The sequence below is a fragment of the Falco naumanni genome, chromosome 12 (genome assembly GCF_017639655.2).
Source record: "Falco naumanni isolate bFalNau1 chromosome 12, bFalNau1.pat, whole genome shotgun sequence".
Lineage (NCBI taxonomy): Eukaryota > Metazoa > Chordata > Aves > Falconiformes > Falconidae > Falco > Falco naumanni.
In genome coordinates, this window is record NC_054065.1 from 23,170,165 (window position 1) to 23,187,791 (window position 17,627).

Below are 17,627 nucleotides of genomic sequence, written 5' to 3' on the forward strand. Positions count from 1 at the left end.
TGTACGCTTCTGTGTGAAGGAAGAGTTAGGTATTACTTGGGTCCAACTTTCGAGCCATTGGAACTATACTTTTACTCACATAGAAATAGTTTGTGCTGAGTATTTTTAACAAAGCACTCCCCCACAGTGCTAATCCAAATGGTTAGGCATGGTAGTTGCACATGCAAACCCAGGAGTGAAATAGTTCAGGTTTGTTGTCCAAGCCAAGGAAAATGCCAGTAGTTGAAACAGCATAAATAGACAAGAGCAGATGAGAGCTTTAATTCCCTCCCCAGTTTTCGTAGACAAAGGGGATGTGTTAACGTGGCTAAGGCTTGAGAAGGGGCACTGTGGTGGTGCCTGGACTGCGTTAGGCAGTACAGGACCGATTCATACCAGGTGTAAATCAGTATAACTGCACTGAGGCTGGTAGAGCCCTGCTGATTTACACTACTCCAGAGTTTGGCCTGTGACTTTTACCTTGGCAGCAAAGCTGACTTACATTGAGAAAGCCTGTGGCAAAGTGGGATTTCTTTCTAAATCAGTCTGATGTGGAAGCTTCAGCCTGAAACCCACCTAGCTTCCCCCTGAGCAGACCTCACTGTCTTTCCTCCTGGTGAATGTAAAGTGTGATTCTTTGATTGACTGCTGCCACCTGATGCTAAGAAAATGCCCTGGGTTCATACTAGGGATTGTTGGTTCTATTAAAAGCAATGTAGATGGAGTTTATTTGTCACTGAAGCATTTTCTGCAGATGTTCCTACTTCAGAGATGTTCAGTCAGTTAGGTGTAAAGATGCGCTGAATAGGTCGCCATCACTTAGGGTCAGGGAAATGCCACCCCCATACACATAATTAATATGGTCGACTGATTAATTGCCTACTGAAAAATATAACTACCCATCCATTTCAATATTTATTTTCAGGCTCTGGACTTCACTAGTATTTTTTTTGCTTAAAAAAACCACAAAAACCCAAACAAACATAAACAAAACAAAAAAACCCACTGCAGTTACTCTTTCTAGAAAGGAAGAATGTTGGCCGATGTACTATCCTGTGGAGATTAATCACAGTGCTATTCACATTACAACATGCGAAGTAATGTGTGTAATCCAGTCTGACATGAAAAATTGCTAATAACATCCCAAAAGGAAAGAGCCAGGAATAGCTCTAATGCCTGACAAGTAGGGGAGATCTTTGGGATGTCAGCATTACGAGGTGGAGCATCCAAGGGAAGAAGCTGAATTTTTGGGGCTTTTCAAAGCCCCCCCAGGTCTTTGTTCACTAGTATATTTGTGGACTGCTCTCTGCAGCCTGTTGTACCGGGTTCAAAGGGGCCCGGCCCTGCAGATGTGACTCAGGTATAATGAAGTCAGACCTTAAAAGCTAACTCTTAGTCTAAAAGAAAAGCCTGTGTGTCTTTATGGGGTAGGAGGCCTGGAAGCTAGCAGTTTAGCGGTTTCACGCTGCCCACTCCATGGAAAAGCATCACCCCTACCTGGAAAACTTTCACATGTACAGGTAAAAAATGAGTGGCAAAAGCTCAACTTAAAACCCAGGTTGTCACCTCCACGCTTGAAGTTGTCACGGGTATAACACCATGTAGGGAGAGGCAGGACTTTCTGTGTTTGGACTTCATGCTTCTCATGTAGGTGCTTGTTGTAATTGCCTCCCTCCCATCTCCAGTGACTTGGAAGGGAAAAAAGGCATCTAATGTTGGTCCTCTGGAGTGGACACCAAAACTGAAAGGTGTGAACTTTTTCCCAAGCACAAAGGCAAAAAACAAGAGGTTTTGCCCTCGTGAGCTAACATGAGTGTGTACACCAAAAATTTGGTTGTCTACTACATTTCTAGCTTCCTAGTATCGTGCAGTCAGCCACTCCTTCCCCTTGGTTAGTGCCCAGCAAGACCCAGCACATGACCAGTTGTTTGAACTGCATGAGCAGAAAAGTGCCTAATTTTTTACAGCAATGCAAGAATGAGACAAGCGGGGTATCTTTTGTAGACCTATTACCAATTGTCCAAACAACAGAGTGGCTATGTGAATTTTTAAGTTATTTCTTTGAGCTGGAATAAGTGAAACAGTTATTTTTCTTCCCTCGTAATTATGGCTGGAATAGAACATCTGTAAAAATGTTTTTTTCCATGCGGCCTGTTGAATGAAAAATTTCCACAGAAGGCAGCCTGTCTTTGGGAGCAGAGAAAAATGTGTGGGGGCTAGATTTCACTCTCAGAGGTAGATGGAGGACTTCTGCAGCCTGCGGGGCTTCTGGAAGCAGTTTGTTAGCTGATGTCAGGGGGAGCTGATCTCATGCTTACCTACTGGCACAACGTGGCTAGCAAACTGCTGGTGTTTCCCCAGCGGTAACAGGTGAGGGAGGCTCCAGAGCTCTATCAGTTCATACACGCACATTTCCAGGCAAGTTTTCTGAAAGTGGCTTCTAAAGGGAGAACAAATTCCTGAAACGGAAGATAAGGTGCTGGCCCTGATCTGGCAATGTCACATGCATTCAGTAAATGAGTGAGATCTGCCTGGGTGTCTGCTGGCCACAGGAATGGTTGAAGTGGCCCCTACTGCAGGTCAGAGAACTCCTCTTGCTGGAGTGGGCAAAGAATAGCAGTGAGGGAATACTTGCTATTATAAGCATGCTGGCTACTGGCCGGCCGTGTATTAGCAGTTCTGGAGCTGTGAAGCCATATTTCCGTAATAAAAATGGAAAATAATACCTTTATGGAGATGACCTCAACCTTGTAACAGACATATGCTTCATTACAGTGATTGCTTTTGAATCATTTAAGGCAGAGGGTAAGAAGGTGGTCCTGGTGCTTGAGACACCTATTTAGGATGAATTACCAAAGTTTTGATGTAGCTGTGTTTTTTAACATTCACCCATTGTTCAGGGGCTTCTGAGAGTGGCATGCTCCTGCTAGCTGGCTGTTTGGTTCACCCGTGAAGAGACAGTGACATTTAGAAAACCCAGATGAGTTTAACTCATCCCAGCTCAGTAGCCACTTGGAGCACAATGCACCCATTGAAGACGTTGGGGTTTTATTTGTAGGCTTCTGAAAAAGAAGGGAAGACCATAATGTCTCCCAAGAAAACTTGGAACGCTATGCACTCATTGAAGAGGTTGGGGTTTTATTTGTAGGCTTCTGAAAAAGGGAAGACCATAACGTCTCCGGAGAAAGCCATCCTATGGGGGTCTCGCACACAGCAGCCCCAGAAGCAAGCTGTTAGCTGAAGGCTTGCTTGCTTGCTGTTGTTTTTAAACTACAAACAACATTCAGAGATACCGTTTTTCTTTGATAGCTTTCAGCACTGGTCGTGACCAAAGTTAAGCACAGAGGTACAGAGGGCTTTTTATGCGTGCATAACTTCTGAATTAGTTCCCACACAGAGAGGAGAACATAGCTGTAAATGCATGGGTACAAATCAAGCAGAGATTTCTCTCCTTAAAGACAATTGTGTTTGTTTCCCCTCCTGCTAATTATATCCTATAAATCCCCCACTCTCCAAACCCAGACAGTAACATTTTGTTACCTACATTCTGTCAGTAGACTTTACAAAGATCTCTAACACATGTTATAAAAGTTATTGCTATAGTACTATATATAACAGCTTTGCATAAGAGAATAGAAGGCTGCCACATTTAGAAAATGCAGGTGCTATGTAAGCCCCTTTCTGAAAGAAAGAACTTAGCTCAGTTTCCTTTGAAGAACCAGAGACTTGAAATTGAAAACTGTATTAATGCCATTGTCTCCTTGTATCAGCAGGTTCCAGAGAGATTCCTGGAAGTGGCTCAGATCACGTTACGGGAGTTTTTCAATGCCATTATCGCAGGCAAAGATGTTGATCCTTCCTGGAAGAAGGCCATATACAAGGTCATCTGTAAGCTGGACAGTGAGGTCCCCGAGATTTTCAAATCCCCAAACTGCCTACAAGAGCTTCTTCATGAGTAGAGAGTTCAGCAGTTATTTATGAATGTATGAAAGTAGCAGTCCCCTTCTGATGCCCAAGTCATGTGTGTCTCTATTTTAATTTCATATATATGTGTATCGCATACATATATATGTATATGAAATTAGACTGTGATCCCTTCTGGATTTAAGATTTCGTTCAGTTCCAAGGGGATGGTTATTTTACTTCAGCCTTCAGTTTACTTTTGCCCGAGACCCTTAACATTTGGAGAATCAACGGGGTTAATTTTCAGGGAGAAGAGTTTGGAAGCGTGTAAAAGCCTGTCTTAGCAAGTTAGGGCATTATGTTTAAAAACGCTTTGTCAGATTTATTGCTTGCTGCAAAGTGGCATTTTGTCTTGGTGAGACTAATGTCATGGCACAATACTACAGACAATGAAGTTTATATTATGTTTATACTGCTAAAGGTCTGAACTCTGTGGAGTCACTTCATAAGCTTCAAGCTTTTTTTTTGTATTTTATATACTTTTTAATCAATAACTAGATTTTGTTTCCTACTTCAAAAAACTACAACATCTATTTTAGGTACTCACTTCAAGAAGTGATACCCAAAAAAGCAAACCCTATTCTTCGTGCTTTCCTTACAGAAATGATAGATACCCTGCACCAGTAATCAACATGCCAGGTTGTTGTTTCTCTAAGTTGCAGCAAGGGTTCTTTGCACAAATCAAATACCGTTCTTGCAGGGCGAGGCCAGTAATTCATGCACAATATTGTATCAACCACACTAATTTTGGAATATGGTCAGCTTATTAAAGCGGAAGCATTTCACTCTCCATAGAGTAAAAATGAAACCTTCAGCGTCCTATATTGCCATGTCTCGGTCTTACTTTATATGGCATTAATCCTAAATTTATTCATTTCTTCGTCCCTTCTGCCCCGCAAAATCCCCTTTCCAGTATACAAAGTTTTCTGTCTGTATTCAACATCTGTCCTGAAAAGCACTTTTTGAATGATCTTAGATATAGTAGAAGAAAGCGTCTTCACCTCACAGAGCTGAGGCAAAGGAAGAAAAAAAAAATAGACTTGCTTGTAGTTATAAAATATAATTAGTCTTTTCCTAATCAGAAGAACAAAAATGACATTTTCATAAAAATCTAATCAAGCATATACAAAAATCACAGTGTCCTCCTGGCTATGCAGGGTTCAGATAACCAAATTGAATTTTTAAAATTACAGTAAGTGCAGCTTTAAAAGGAAAAAAAAAAAAACAACAAAAAAACAAACAATTTGAACAATGCACTGCACTTATCTTCTGAAGCTGGAGTTAGTCTTGACCAAAATCTGAGCTACGGTGTGAAGTCCGTGATGGATCTGGGTTCGCCTGAATGCTATACCGTGATATGTCAGCAGACAGAAAGAAAGCTAGCTGCTAGTTCTCGTGCTTTCTTCAGTGGCTCTCCTTTTCTCATGTTTTCAGAAAGATATCGTCTCCAGAAGTTTGGGGGAAGGTTGAATATGCTATGGCACTCTGTATTTGTCATTTTCTCTGTCGTCTTTTGTACGGATGCAGTAAGAATTTATTGTTATCGTCAATAATATTTTCCCCTACATAATTCAATCTGAATCTAGAGGAAGTTCCTAATTAGCTGCGAATTATATTTAGACCATCAAGGATATTGGTATCTTATTTCTTTATTTTAAAATTACATTTTGACTTTGGAGAGTGAAAGTTTACCCATGTGACTAAAGAGCTGACCTGATCATTGCAGTTTCACTTCATTTACAAATACTGCTGATGGACAGAAATGTATGAAAGCAATTATTGTTAGCAGAAAGCCTTAAAAACCTGCTGACTTCAAATTAAACAGCACAATCCTACGATTCCCTGTCATTCTTTTCAAGCACTGGCAGTATCTGTGGAGTATAGGCAATGCAGACAATAGCATGGGATGAAGTGCCAACGTTTTCACTATGCATTAAAAGCAAAACAAATCTTGATCTTAGACTCCCTGAGGGTATCTAATACTGTACGTATCCTTACAGTAGACAGGATGTGTCTTTTTCTTTCTTTTCTTTTCTTCCATTTTCTTTCATTTACTTTTGTTTTCTTTTTGTTTTCTTTTTTTTTTTTTCTTTTGTGCATGATTTGGTAAACATTACACTTCATAAAGATGTAACTCCAATGAATTCTGAGTCAGAAAGGATGAAAATTGTGTTCATGCACTTTTTTGATTTATGGGAAGAAGTGGCATAAAATGCTCAAGTTTTAATACAGTAAGTTCATCATTGGCATACCATCAGATACAAAATGTAACACTGCATTGTCACCTTGGACATAAGAAAGCAAAGCCATACTTTAGTCATACTATGTGGACATACTACTAGCTACCATCTCAATCTGTGATTTTACCGTTGCTTTTATTATATTGTTTATTATTATTATTAATATTAATATTATTATTATTATTTGGCTGCAATGTGATTCACATAATCTAAATAAGTGAAATTGTGTACTCAACACTTGATGTTGTTGCATTTATTTATTTATTTATAAGTAGCATAATCTCAATAGTAAATGAGGCATAGGAATTAAGAGTAGAAATTTCATCTTAAAAGCAAAATAAAAACCTCCTTGGTCTGAAAAAAGGAATAAATGATAATTTGATCATTTCAGTTATGTGATTTTTCTGCATTTTATAGCCATATTGCCTTTGTGCCTCCCAATACACCTAAAATTATAAATACATGGCATAGCTCCTACTAAATTTTGAGTAGAAACCAGTTTCTTTTGAGTGATCTCAATATTATTTCACTAAAAATGGCTAAAAGGCAGGAGGCTACTTTTATTATAATGAAAAGTTTACATAAGGAAAGAATTTAAAAATCCATGTAGAAACCCCATGTTGCCATTCATTTACTGCTAATTCAGATTTATTTCTGCATATAAACTTGAGGTTATAGTCTGTGCCTAGACCTTAAATGCACCAGCGGAAGGATAAAAAAATCCTTCAAAATACCAGTTTTTCCCCCACAAGTACAATTGTTCTTGTGCCTTCTGTGGCTTACAATTTTCATCTTTTAAACTTTATTTTTCAATTACTACAGCTGCAATAAACACTGATTTTTTTTTTTTTTTCCGGCTGTTTGACATAATGTTGATAGCTATGCATATTTTGTGTCTTTTTAAAAATTAAAAAAAAAAAAAAAGCAGGAGAATACGTTTTTGAAGAAGAGAATTTTTAGAACAGTTTGATAACGCAAATTATTTTTTCTCAATTGTTTGAGCAGCATTCAAGTTTTGAAAATTCTTGTAGAAGCCAATTTTTTGTAACTGTGGTGCGAATCTTGTGTTTTCTTAGCCTGATGAAAAGTAGTATAGAAGCAATATTTCATACGTGATGTGCATATACATATACATATGTAGTCACACACACAGAGACAAAATGTGTGGGTGTATGTATGTATATATACACAGAAACACACACATACACAAAATATGCGTATGAAGTGAAAAGCTTACCTTTTTCCTATCTAGATTAAGAACCTATTTTAGACATTTGTTATGTTTTGTGAAAAGAATGTTCTATTTGAAACTACAAAACATTTAATTCTTACTGTATCTCTGGTTGTTTAATGGGAACGTTTCACATTTAATGGTAAACACGTGGAAGATGTTAGAATGTAGTAATTATTTAAGAAAGTGTTCACCCATGTATTCCTGAGGTTTGCTTTGTGCCTCTGAGTATTATTTAATTAAAGTGTTTTAAGTTTGCAGAATCTTTGTTACTGTACCAGGTATGTGGGTGAACATTGAAAATCGAGGGGAACTTTTATAAAGCAATGTAAATATTCAACCTTACAGCTGTTCTTGCATAAAGACATAAGATTTTAATAACTACATTCTGAAAACATCTGTTGAATTTATAAGAAACACTACAGTAACTGTGTAGATAGTTGAAAGCATTCTTGAAAATCCAGCTCTCTACTTTTAAAAGTTAAGTCTCTTTCATCAGATGTCAAGGGAATGGGTAATACAGTTTCTGTAAAATTGCAGAATTTTTTTCTATGTATATGAAGTCAGTTAATAGAAAAATGTTTTTTTCCACAGGTTAAGATTAATTAAGAAATAAAGGTGAAGATTTTGTGGCTTTAAAGATAGGATTTTCACCAGCAGCATTGAAAGATTATAAGTATATATATATACAGAAAGATATATATATATATAAAAAATGGAAAGTGGTTTACAAAACCCCCAAAATGAGCACTGTACATGAGAAGTGAAAGCAAAAACTATATTTGCCATGTGTATTATATAGCAATCATTGGTGTTAATAGTGCAAATGTTTCCTTCTGGTACCAACTGTGTTTGAAAATTCCAATACGCATTGTTTTCAAAAAGCTCCCCTTAAGGAATGTAACTGGTTTATATGAGTAAGCAGTTACTGTATTGCACTTAAATGTTCTGTTGAAGGAAATGCAATTTTGTTTTCTGTAGAACTGTTGGTTGTAAACCATCTATAAACTGAAGCTAAAAATGCTCATTTTAGAGCTGGGATGAAAACTGGTATTTAACCTTTGTATCTTCTTAGGAATATCCTTTTTAGCGTATGAAAAGTGGTGGCACTATGACTTTATTTAGTCTTTTCATCTGAGCCACAGTCACCTCTCTCCCGAAGCAGCCACCTTCCGAATGCACAAATATACTGGGATATGTAGAAACAAATCTAGAAGAAACAGTGAGCTTACATTTTTCTCTAAAATCCATCCTTTCTGCATTAATTGTACCACTCGAGTGAGATATTAGACAAACACAATAACCATCTCATTACCGTATAATGTGTAAGAGTCAGAAACTAAAACAAAAAAGGAAAAGAAAAATAAGCCTCTTTAGGTTGGTTTTAATGCTGCCCAGAAGAGTCAAAGGTTAAGGTTTAAACTGATATTGTCCCAGCCATTACTCATATGTATATAGTTACAAAAGTGACAAAACACTGCCTTTATATTATTTAGCAATATGTTGTAAATAGCATTATTAAGCTCTTTTTTTGTAATAAAGACCCTTTAATTTGAAGATAGTACAATAACTGAACTGATAAAGTCAATTTTTTGATTTTTTTTATTTTATTTTTTAGCTAGAGGCAATTTCAACTGTGGATTTTTTTTGTTGTTGTCTATTGTTCTGAAGACTTTGCATAATTTATTGGTTTAATTTATCCTAATTTATTTGATGAAGGTGTACAATTTTGTATTACCAAGGATGTACTGTAATATTAATTGATGACAAGATAAAACAGTAAGACTCCCCTGTCCGTTTGGAAAAAAAGGTGCAGTAGACAATTGATTGAAAAAAGTTACAATTCTAGCTTGGCAGCTACTAAATTTAAGATAAACACAGGAAAAATGTTTGGGGGTGGGGGTGGGGGGGTGGATTTTATTTTGTGTGTTTAAAGCTTTTGTATACTCTCCAGACTTTTACCTTTTTGCTTTGTACCACTTAAAGGATACAGTAGTTCAATTGCCTTGTGTGCCTTCCATCTTCTCTAAACTGAATGTATGTGCAGTATATATGCAAGCTTGTGCAAAATAAAATATAAATTACAAGCTCATTGCCATTGTTTATATTTATTTCCAAAAGTTTATGTTGCCCCATACTGAGAGGTAAAGCACTGAACCTCTCTGCTGCAGCCAGGCTGTGCCTAACACTATAGTCCTCTGAAGGTTTTCTTTTCCCCTTAGTTAGAATTATTTATTAATGAAACTGCCAACCCTCTTGCAAAATGGATATAATGATTTATCTAATCCAGTGCCCTACATCCAGCGCCAGCTAAGATAATGAATGCTATTTTGCAATAGTCTATCGGACAAGGAATAACTCCCTGCAAGAAACCAGTTATGACTAAGGCATAGATAGTCCTTTAAATTAAACGTAGCCAACGTAAGCTAGAAAGTACTTTTATTTATGATGTTTAATCATTTCCTGGGTATACCTGCCATGCTGGTGTCCTGCAACAGGGAGTTCCACAAGTCAGGTGAATGTAGAATAATGCTTGTTTTGTTGTGGTTTGCATTTGTTTCTGTTACCGATTTGCCCTTGTTAATGTTAGTGTCTGGGCGCCATTCTCCATTATTTTTATTACAATCTATTATTTTTTCTTGGATCACTTTCTTTCCAAGCTATATAATCATTAGCATTATATATAACTAAACAGTTTGTACATAGTTCCTCAAAATGCAAGTCTCATTTGTTCATTGTTTTTCTCTAGTCCTTCGCCATTTCTGCTGTTTCATCTGTATCTTAAAATTTTGAGGTTGAATCAACCTTTGATTTACATTATTGTCTGCATTTCAGATATGAATGGTTCCTTTTTGGCTTAGAATTGGTGCAGATGGCAGTAAGATGGTAGCTTAGTTGGATAAAAAATTGTGCAAGAATTTTCTGATTTTGAAGGAGGAGCGTGTTAAAAATATGTTTTCATCTGAGGTCATTTATTTTCAGAATCTTCCCTGATGCAGCCTCAAGACACCATAGAGCTGAGCTGGAGCCTGAATCCAGCTTTAGCTACACTGTAACAACCTAATAAATACTTCATATCTGCAACAGCAATTAAAACTCCATGTCTTTTTGGACTGGAGTTGCATTTCCTGGGCCGTATCAACACCAGGTGTAAAGGTGGTCTGCGGAAGGTCATGAAGTTTCACCTATGTAACTAATAGGTGTAGGATCTTCTCTGGTTTTGCTGCAAACAGATTGCCTCTCTGAGTTCACATCTATCCACATTATCAACTCAACATACCAGAAGCATTTTCAGGTTAAAATACCTGACATTTGGGTAATTTCTTAAGGAACTGGCTGCACTGCAGCTCTTACTAATTGCCCGTGTATTCAGGAGGTTGCTAAGACCATGGCACGGCGAGCAGGGCTGACTGCAGTGTCTGAAATGAGGAGCGTGTCTAGGTCCCTGGCTCATCAGCTCCAGAAAGCCTCCAGCCTTGAGGAGGTCCTCTGCCAATCTTGGTTCAGAGCAAGCACAGGCATCCCAGGAGGGAGCTGCCAGGAAACCATGAAAATGCTTTCCTTGTCAAAGGGGAGCCAGAGAGAGGGTGAGGAGACTAAAACCAGGCAGCTGGTTAAGCACGTCCTAGAAATGGCTTACAAAGGCAGCTACAGATTACATGGGAGGGCTCGTTTTTGTGTTAGCTATCAAGACTTAACTAGATGGAGAGGGAGATCATCCTCAGGTGCACAGTTAATGGACCAAAGGATATGAGCTGTATGGGTAATTGCTAGCTCCCTCTGTCCCCTGATCAGTTTTTCTCTCAAATACACTAGCTCTATGAAATACAAGACGCTATTTGCCATTTTACCCTGCAGTGGAAAGCATACAGATCTCTAAATAAGAAATCCTAGCTATTGGCATCTCAGAATACTGCAGGAGTTCAGAGCTAGACTGGAACTTGGCAAGTGGTCCCTGTCATTGCAGAGGGCCAAATCAACTTTCCCAGGCTTCAAGCACCCTGAAATGATCCAAATTCTGCAGATCTGGCCATCTGTGCTTGGAAATCCTCAGTTCCCCTAATACCTGGGATTTTCACAATAAGGAAGATACTATGCTCTACCTTAAAAATCATAAGGAAGATACAAATTGTCCCTGACCAAGGCAAGTACAGAACAATTTTATGTCACTGAGACCATCAGTAGGAACTGGGGTCTTTTACACGTCACATTACTGAGAAGCCGAACATAGAAGACTGCATTTTGTGATTTGAGAGCCTGAAAGAGTTAATTGCTCTCATTTTCTTGGTCTGTACCCTTATTTATGCCCAGTCTAGGTTGTGCCAACACAATTTCTATGGAGATGATCCCTTCTGATCCAGTCTTCCCTCTTTGTTAGGAGGGAAAGGGGACTGACGGGTGAGTTGCAGCATACGACTGACTGCGTTTAGGAAATAATGGCAAACAAGTCCGTCACTCTTTGCAATAGGTTATAGTGTTTCCCCAAACAGACTAATCTGATCCAGTTTTAAGATATGGCATGGCATTTATTTTAAGAACACAATACGCAAAATAAATTAAATCTTTGCTAAAGCTTATTGTTGAACGGGGATAGAGGGCTCCCGTGGTGGTGGCAGAACCGCTAGATAAAAAGGGGTGGCGGGTGGGAGGGTTGTTTCCCTGCGTGGTTCAAGCCCCTGACCCTCCGGGTGCGTTGCATGGCCTGCCTGTTCTCCCAGCTTTCCAGCGGGCAGGGGCATTTGGAGAAGCTGCCTATTAAAGCCTGATCAATTGGTGGGTGAAGAAAATCCATCATTTGCTACAGTGCTCACTTTTGTGCACAGCTTATTAGTATCACTAACACAGGCTCAAAGAGCTGAAAGAGGTATCTTATATTTACATATTAAATTTTTTTTAGATACTCAAATGAATTCTTGTTGGCTTAGGCTAGCCTGGCTCTTTCCAGAGCTGCAGAGCAGAGTGACACACCGACTCTGGTGCAGAGAAAGGACCCCCCCCACCTCACTCTGCCCAGACTCCGGGAGGCTGTGATTGCGTTTTCATGAATAAATCCTAGGCAAGTAAATAGTGGTACTTTCCCATTTATTTGGGAATCAGTGTGAAAAAAACAAACAAACAAACAAGCTATTTGCTTCACAACAAAACACATGAAAATGAACTGCTGTTCGCACTCAAAGACAGTTAATTGCATGCACAGTTTAATTTTATTCTTTAAAATTAGACTTAAGGTTGAGTCTCTAGTTAGGCAAAGGAAAGAAAAAAAGAAAAAAGAGAAAGATGGCACAGATAGCTAAAGAAATACTACCGGCTCCAATGTAAATATGTTTGCAGTTTGCAAGAGACCTGCCAGTCAAGCAGCTGTGGGAGGTAACAGGGGAGAACGCATGAGAGGAAAAAGTCTTGTGGCAACAGTGGCCAGTTTCATTATGGCCACTGCCAGACTGTGAAACAACTCTGGGGGCTTGAAATCCTATTGCCTATTAAAACTGGGCATGACAGCTCTTTTTTATGCTTCACCAACCAGAGATGGAACTGTGTCCTAGGGGAAATAAGGAAAAATATTTATTACAAGTGTTTAACACCTTTTAGTACAAAACAACCCTAATATGCAGCACTCAAGGATAATTCATGCCAGCACATGTAAAACCAAGGGGAATCGCTTATCAGCTCAATAATTTGGTCAGAGCTTTTAAAGGAAGAGATGATGCTCCAGTCAAAGCCCTGAGCCCAGATTTCTCTGAAGTAGAAGCACTTTAGATTTTTTTTTTTATATTATTTTTACAATTTCTCAGTAATTGACACAAGGCTGTGACAACACACCCATCCAGGGACTGCATGGCTGCCTGACTGACTGAAGATCGGCCGTTCAGACTGGAGACCTACCCGCCCCTCATGCACGGCAATAGTTGTTGCTATGTTGAAGAAAGCTGCAGAACAGTTAGGGGTGGATCTTGAACAGCCCACAAGGCTGAGGTTTAAACTGCTTTAAAGGCTTAGCTGAAAAACATGCACCTTGAGCTTCCTTTAGATCGCAAACAGCCTGGAAGTATAAGGACGCTCAGGTCAAGGGGTGTATTTCTAATATTTCCTAATAAAATGTGCGTGTTCAGAAGCAGCAAAATATAAAATGAAATTCACTGCTTTCTTATACAGATCTATGCATTATGACTTCCCAGCTTTTAGTGAAACCTAGAGCTCAGGTGAGGAGCTCCACCGTGCATTGAGTGCCAGAGGGAAAAGCCTCGAGCACTTTTAGAAGGCTGAGCTCAAAGCTTTTCGCGCTGCCGGCTGCACATCCCCATTTCATAGACAGTGCACGCAGACGCTGGACGGCGGCACCTCCTCCCCAGGACCCCCCACCTGCCCACTGCAGAGCCAGGAACACTGCCTGGTCCGACAGCCCCCCACCGGGCACTGGCCCTGCCAGCCCTCTGCATTACTCATTAACACTCGCCGTTACTCGTTAACAGCCCAAGCAAGGGCTTCCTGCGCAGCCCTTGCAAAGCCCCCAGTTTATATTGTGCAATCGTCACACTGCTGTCATTCCCTTTTTATTTCCAAGCAGAAACCTTGCTTACTGGCATCCTTTTGCATCCTTGTGAGTGACGGGAGCTGATATTTTGAAATACTGTTTGCCCGGCTATTTGCTTTCGCAGAACCTGGGTGGAACCACAGAGAAACAGGAAAAGCCCATCCGCGGCGAGGATTTTGCCCTGCTCGCGTGCCAGGTTGCTCCCACCCCAGTGCCGGTGCACGCTGGCAGGAAAGGCCTGCTACTTAAACCATGTTTCTGCTCTTCCAGAAATTTCCAGAGTATTCAGCAGACCTTCAACAACAGGGCCACGGCTGGCTGTCGGCTCCAGCACTGGGAGGCCGTCCCAGTTGCTGGCAGGGGGCCGCACTGGGAAAAGAGCAGGCTGGAGGTTGTGCTGTGGTGGGGCAAGGGGGGAACCTGGTTCTGCCAGGAATGACCCTGTGCAGAGGGCTGGGCAGATGGGCACTGCCTGAGGCCACGTGAACTGCTCCTTAGTCTGGGCAAAGGTGCTGGGGTCCACAGCCTGTGGGCCAAGCCGGGCTCAGAGGGCGCGGGAGGACAGCAGTGGCAGCGAGGGTCTGCACTCCCCCCCCAGCTGGGAACTTTCACAGCGGTGAAGCTGGTGCCCAGGGCTGGGCACCCCTGCCCTTTGTGCAGATCCCTCCTGATATTTCCAAATTTCAGCACCGTTCTCATGTCTCTTTGGAGGAGGGAAGTGGAAGGAGAGTGTGGTTTTGACAAGGTAAATGTGGCAGCAAATAGGCACGTATGTTGTCCCCCCGCAAAAGACCTGTACAACTGCCCTGTGATTCTGGATATAGTGTTATATCAGTTGCAAAATTCAGGAATTTTCAGAAATGTGGTACTCTTTTTTTTCTTTTTTTTTTTTTAAATAGATAATATCAGTAATATATAATAATAATTCTTATTATTAATAACATTAAGGAACTTTGTTTTCCATCAAAATGTGGTACTCTTTTCTTTTTTTTTTTTAATAGATAATATCGGTAATATATAATTCTTGTTATTATTAACCTTAAGGAACTTTGTTCTTCCATAAATATAAATGAAGTGTATTTGTCCTTAATCTGATTTCAAATGACCTGAAAAGAGGATCAAAAAAGTGCAAGATACAACAGGGGAGAAAATGGCAGGGGGAGTGGGGGGGGGTGGGGGGTGGGAAGAGGGAGCAGTGAGGGTGTTGACTGCAAAAGAAAGAAAATTATCCCAATTCTAGCACTGCTGGAAAAACGTGAAAGTTATTGCCGCACAAAGAACCTCTTGAACTGCTCTGCCTTCCAAAATTTCTACTGCACTCTCTGCAGTTACTTGTGTATGGCAGAAGCAGCATCTTTGTATTATATGAACAGTCTGCTTCATAATCAAATACCATCTGTCGCTACATCTGAACTTGTTTTCAACATCTGTGCGTTCTGGTCTTAACAAAGCTTTAAAAACTAATTCAAAAACTTTCACAGATCACTGACTAAATATGTACATTTACCATCTTTCATATTGGTTTAAAATATTTCTTCTATAGCTGCATCCCCTTGGCTGGGAATAGTTAAGATGTATACACTGAGCTGCTTTATTAAGCTTATTTTCTAATGGCCTTGGGTAGCCAAGTGCAAAAGAGGGACACTTGCTCAGGCACCGAGAGGACCCATCATATTCTTTCTTGGTGCCAATACAGTCCCTTTCTGCCAATGAGAAACCTGAAAGTTGATCAGCTACCATACCCCAATTACTCAAAATGACACTACAGATAAAACTGCAACCAAGGGGAGAATCAACTGTATGGCTTATATGCTGCTAAAGTGTGTCTGAACAAATGGTGAAGTAAAATCATGAGAGCCCTCATGAGGATAAGTACGTTGTTACTTTGCACATGCTTCAGAAATGTGAAGTACATCTTTACAGAACTTTTGGCCAACCCCCTGGCAGATGTTGACCAGTTTTGCTTATGTATACATCAGTTGCAGAACACTAAAACAGAGATTGGAAATTTTAATTTAGTCAAGGCAGTTGGGCTAAAATGATGGCTTTTGTTGAAACCATTAAATAGAGCTGCCTAATGAAGTACAGTACAGCACTGGCAAACCGAGCCCTGATGAGATGCAGCAGCTTCCAAACTGCAGCCCTGCAAAGGGGAAGAAGGAAGCTTGCAAGTCTTTAACTAAAGTGGAATGGCAACAGCCCTTGTAAAGCTGCGTTTGATTTTGTGTTTGAGGGCAGACGCACTTGTACATTATCGCCCTGACATTTTAACCATTAGTTGGAAATGTGCCGTTGCAGTTCCTGCCATATATTTCTCAATCCTATTTGTTAGAAAGTGAGCTAATAGACAGTGTGATGAAGTGATCATAAATTCACTTTCAAAGGGCATTTGGGTTCAGAGCCTAAAGATTGAATATGGCAAATTCTTAGGCACAGGGAAGAAGGTGGGGGCCAGGGGGGTCATTCTCACTGATGGGTTCAGTGATTGATTCCACTACAGAACTATATTTGCCCTTTACTTGGCTGTTTAACACAGAATAGCTATAATAGGTTCCCGATCCATTATTCCTCTTCCTCCTAGGGTCACTGTGACGTTGAAAGAAAATATAACCTTGGCTGTGATAAAATAAACTTTAACATTATCAGGTGTTTGGAAATTGGAAGGTGTCCGATTGCTTTATATAGGATACACACAAACACACACACACACGAAGGGTTATAATATAATCCTCCGTGCCACCTCTGACAAACGGTTATTACCATTCAGTATTGGTTTTTTGCTCATGCAATAATATGGTGTCATGCAAGTCCACACAGCCTTGAAATTCTTCTTATTATACATAGCCTTCCAAAACCCACATGCAGTATGCTGCTTTTTCAATGGTGATTAGCAGTATTTTTTTAAAGATAGGTGACTTAGAACAAAATTTGCTCTGAGAGCGCAAAAAATCATCTGAAATGCAAGATGAAAATGAGTGGTTTAGCACAAGGCAGCCCCAAAATATTTTCAATAATTAGGAGAGACTTATGTTCCATTTCACTGTTTTATGTGTTATATAGTATAGAGCAAGTGCCACTGTAGTTAAGTGTTTGTCAGCATTTCCCTTGTAAATCCTGGTTTTCCAGAGGGTTGCGATAACTTGCCAATTTCAAATCACACTGGGCTAACACTCACTATACACATTGTCAGCCCAGATGCAAATTTCTGTTGTTATTACCAAAAATGAAATCAAGTGAAGCTGCTGGGTTTTAGTTCATGGCAAAAGACAATGGTTTGGAGGTGGTGGTGGTGTGCTTTTTTTTCCTGTTGCTCCTGGTTGGGGTTTTGTTGTTGCAATAGTCTGATTCAAATGGGTTTGCTTCAAAAGGGATGTAAAAGGAAGTTAGGGTATGGATATTTTTATATACCCTAAAATATGAGCTACGTGTAGAGGGCTCAGGGAGAGAAGAGGGCAGCGTTTTGATCTGGTACAACTTACAGTCAGGCGTATGATATTGAGGGGTGTATCTACTGACCTCCATCCCAAGCTTCGGTTCTGCATCGTGAAGGCGTTAACATGCTAATAAAGGTCCATGCAGCAGCCAAATTCTGCAAGAAAATACGAAATTGGTTGACTCAGCTGAAGCAACTCCTGTGAAGCACAGAAGCAAACCCTGGCCTCCTAACCCCAGCCTTTGGGAC

At 40.0% G+C, this 17,627-nt stretch overlaps 1 protein-coding gene across 7 annotated transcripts in view; it reads left to right on the forward strand.

Annotated features, from left to right (window-relative positions):
- PROX1 (prospero homeobox 1) overlaps positions 1 to 9,505 on the forward strand; it is a 51,482-nt gene extending 41,977 nt beyond the window's left edge. For 5 of the 7 annotated variants that reach the window (XM_040612295.1, XM_040612293.1, XM_040612294.1 and 2 more), the window contains one exon: positions 3,750 to 9,505. In XM_040612295.1, the coding sequence (XP_040468229.1) occupies positions 3,750 to 3,938 (189 nt within the window). In that variant the 3' untranslated portion in view covers positions 3,939 to 9,505. The remainder of the gene's footprint in view (positions 1 to 3,749) is intronic. The other 2 variants (XM_040612299.1, XM_040612297.1) reach the window with 1 other exon arrangement.
- Positions 9,506 to 17,627: the final 8,122 nt, after the last annotated feature.